The 2,970-nt window shown below is 41.4% G+C and overlaps 1 protein-coding gene across 3 annotated transcripts in view; it reads right to left on the reverse strand.

The window, feature by feature from the left end:
* The window catches only part of ELP6 (elongator acetyltransferase complex subunit 6), a 17,862-nt gene that overhangs the window by 11,361 nt on the left and 3,531 nt on the right, over positions 1–2,970 (reverse strand). For all 3 annotated transcript variants that reach the window (XM_003794539.3, XM_023515957.1, XM_023515958.1), the window contains exon 3: positions 2,220–2,290. In XM_003794539.3, the coding sequence (XP_003794587.1) occupies positions 2,220–2,290 (71 nt within the window). The remainder of the gene's footprint in view (positions 1–2,219; positions 2,291–2,970) is intronic.

The raw sequence follows: 2,970 nt of genomic DNA on the forward strand, positions 1-2,970 counted from the left end.
GTGGCTGGCGCCTTAGCCGGTTGAGCTATAGGCGCTGAGCCGCAATATGAACTCTTGATGCTCTAGTTCAGGGGTCAGAAAACTTTTTCTGGAAAAGACCAGGTAGGCTTTGCAGGCCATACAATCTGTTGCATAAACCCATCTCTGTTGCTATACAGTGAAAACAGCCATAGACAATTTGTAAATGAGTAAGTATTATTGTGTTCTAATAAAACTTTATTTATGGGCAATGCCCGTAACTCAGTGGGTAGGGCACCAGCCATATACACCAAAGGTGATGGGTTCGAACCCAGCCCAGGTCAGCTAAACAACAAGGACAACTGCAACAAAAAATTTATGGTGGGTGCCTGTAGTCCCAGCCACTTGGGAGGCTGAGGCAAGAGAATTGCTTAAGCCCAAGAGTTGGAGGTTGCTGTGAACTGTGACACCACCCCATTCTACCAAGGGCAACATAGTAAGACTGTCTCCAAAAAAAGAAATAACTTTATTTACACAAAACAGAAACAGGGAAAAGAAGAAATTTAGTCCTGCTCTAGATGAGGACTTCTTAAATATGGCTCTTTGAGAAGACCCAACCAATTAAAAATCCCTTGCAATAGTGATTGAAATGTAGATCCCTGGGACCTCCAACTTTAGACCTCCAGAACAAAGGTAGGTCCCAGGATCTGCATTTCAACAAACCACCTAGGGATAATGATGCATTCTAAATATGCAACCTTCCTCTTCATTTGTTCAGAAACAAGTCATATGGAAAGCTTCAGACTCTCCATGTCCCTAGATCAGGTCACAATTGCATATTCACATACCAAATGCCCAATGTCCTCACTATCCACCACCATTCATTCCAACAGCCACCTGACAGAGAAAGACTTCTGAGTTTCACATTTACTCATTCTCATTACCAGTCTTTTTATGTTAAGTATAATAATATGCCCTGAGTATGGAAGCTCATATTCCAGTACTTGATATGCTAAGTACTGAGCATGCACTCCTAGCATGTTGAAGATGAATCAAAGGTAAAAGAAAAGCAGCCACTCTGGACACAGCTTTCACATCCAGAAACACAGATGCTACAGCCAAGAGAAATGTTTTAGAAAACAAGAAAGCAACATGTGTTACTGACATGACTGTTCTCCCTGAGGTCATGCCCTGACCTCTAACATAGGAACTTTTTTCTTCCCTGAAAAGGATGGGAAACAAATAGTGGACTATTCTCTCACTCCCTCATTTGCTTTTCCCCAACAGAGACCTTGGCCCAACATTAAGACTGGCATTTTAAACATTACTGCTGATGACTGGCCTGTTTCCCTCCGTCTCTAAGGCTGGCCAGTACTCCAAAAAAACTCCAGCCCATACCCGTCAGTTCCCATTTTTTCAGGCAGTAAGTCTACCTGGTCACAGGGAATGGTCAAGGCTAGGTCAGGAAGTTCACCAACCTCTCGGCCATCTTATTCTTTTCTGCCTGCATCTGATGAGGTGGGGGGCAAGAAACAAAAGTACCTCTCCCCGAAACAGGATCAAGCCCTAGGCTTAGGGAAAAGCAGTAAGAGGCACCGGACTTGGCAGCAGAGTAAGGTGCAATCTCCAACCCAGTGGGACTAAGATCAAAGCCCACACTGAGGAGAAACCCTTAACTTGTCTAGAATCAGTACAGAAGGGTCTGATTATTTCTTTTTTTAATTGAGACAGTCTCATTTTGTCATCCTCAGCAGAGTGTCATGGCATCATAGTTCACGGCAATCTCAAACTCTTGGCCTGAAGCAAGTCTCTTGCCTCAGTCTCCCTAGTAGCTGGGACTATAAGTGCCCACGACAATGCCCAGCTATTTGTTTGTTTGTTTTAGCAGGTCCAGGCCAGGTTCAAACTCAATAGCCCTGATGGATGTGGCCAGCACCCTAACCACTGAGCTACAGGAGCCCAGCCTGGTTTTGATTAATTAACATCTACAAAGCAGGTCTGATTCTATAAATTCTCAATAAAACATTCTGAGATGCTGCCATAGCCCCTCAGAGAAGGGATTTAGGATCCCAATACTTCCTTCTTCCCTCCTTTGCTAAGTTCTCTATAATCTAAACAAGAAATCCTGGCCTTAGACCATGCTTACATCTGCGTGGGACACATATGCACTCAGGGTCCTCACCACAGAGTCCTAAAATATTTCCCTTAACCTGTGAAAAGAAAGGAAGCAGGAAAAAGAAAATACATATATTTATATTTACCAGCTTCTGTCCCACAATATTGTAGTGGCTGAAGGACTGGACAAGTGCCAAAAAGCAGACTTTACAGTTAGCTAGAAAACAAAATAAAATGATTTTTAATAAATCCTCTGCTTATAACCAGTCTCATAGACTACATACCTCTGCAAGCAACAGCACTGAGGCTGATCTAGAGACCCAGAAGCCTTATACCCTGACATTCACAATTTGATTCTAAGATGCACTATTTTCTTATTTAACTTATGCTTCATTTCACTGATTGAGATGTATTTCCATCCTATGCATTACTAGATAGTTAATTTTTATTGTAAATATGGCAAATTGTTGTCTTTTTAAAAATTATGTCTTTTTTTCTGTTTACTGTTGGTATAGAGGTATACAAGCAATTTTCTAGCTTCTTTTTCAAACTTTCAAGTTTTTATTTTTAGTTATTATTAACCAGTCTTATATCCAATAGGAAATAAGAAAAGCATGAAGAAGCTCCAACTATCTGACTGAACCTTATTAAATCTAATATAATTTATCTGTAGATTCTCTTGCTTTTCCTAATGCTGACCATCATATCATCTGAAAGAAAAAATCACTTTCAAAGCTGTAAAGGTCTATGGGTCGTGCCTGTGGCTCAGTGAATAGGGTGTCAGCCCCATATACCGAGGGTGGTGAGTTCAAACCCAGTCCCGGCCAAACTGCAACAACAAAAAAATAAAAAATAAAAAAACTGTAAAGGTCTAGCTCATACCCCAGCCTGCCAAAG

Source organism: Otolemur garnettii, unplaced genomic scaffold, assembly GCF_000181295.1.
Source record: "Otolemur garnettii isolate 467f Iridium unplaced genomic scaffold, OtoGar3 scaffold00082, whole genome shotgun sequence".
In the NCBI taxonomy this organism is placed as follows: domain Eukaryota; kingdom Metazoa; phylum Chordata; class Mammalia; order Primates; family Galagidae; genus Otolemur; species Otolemur garnettii.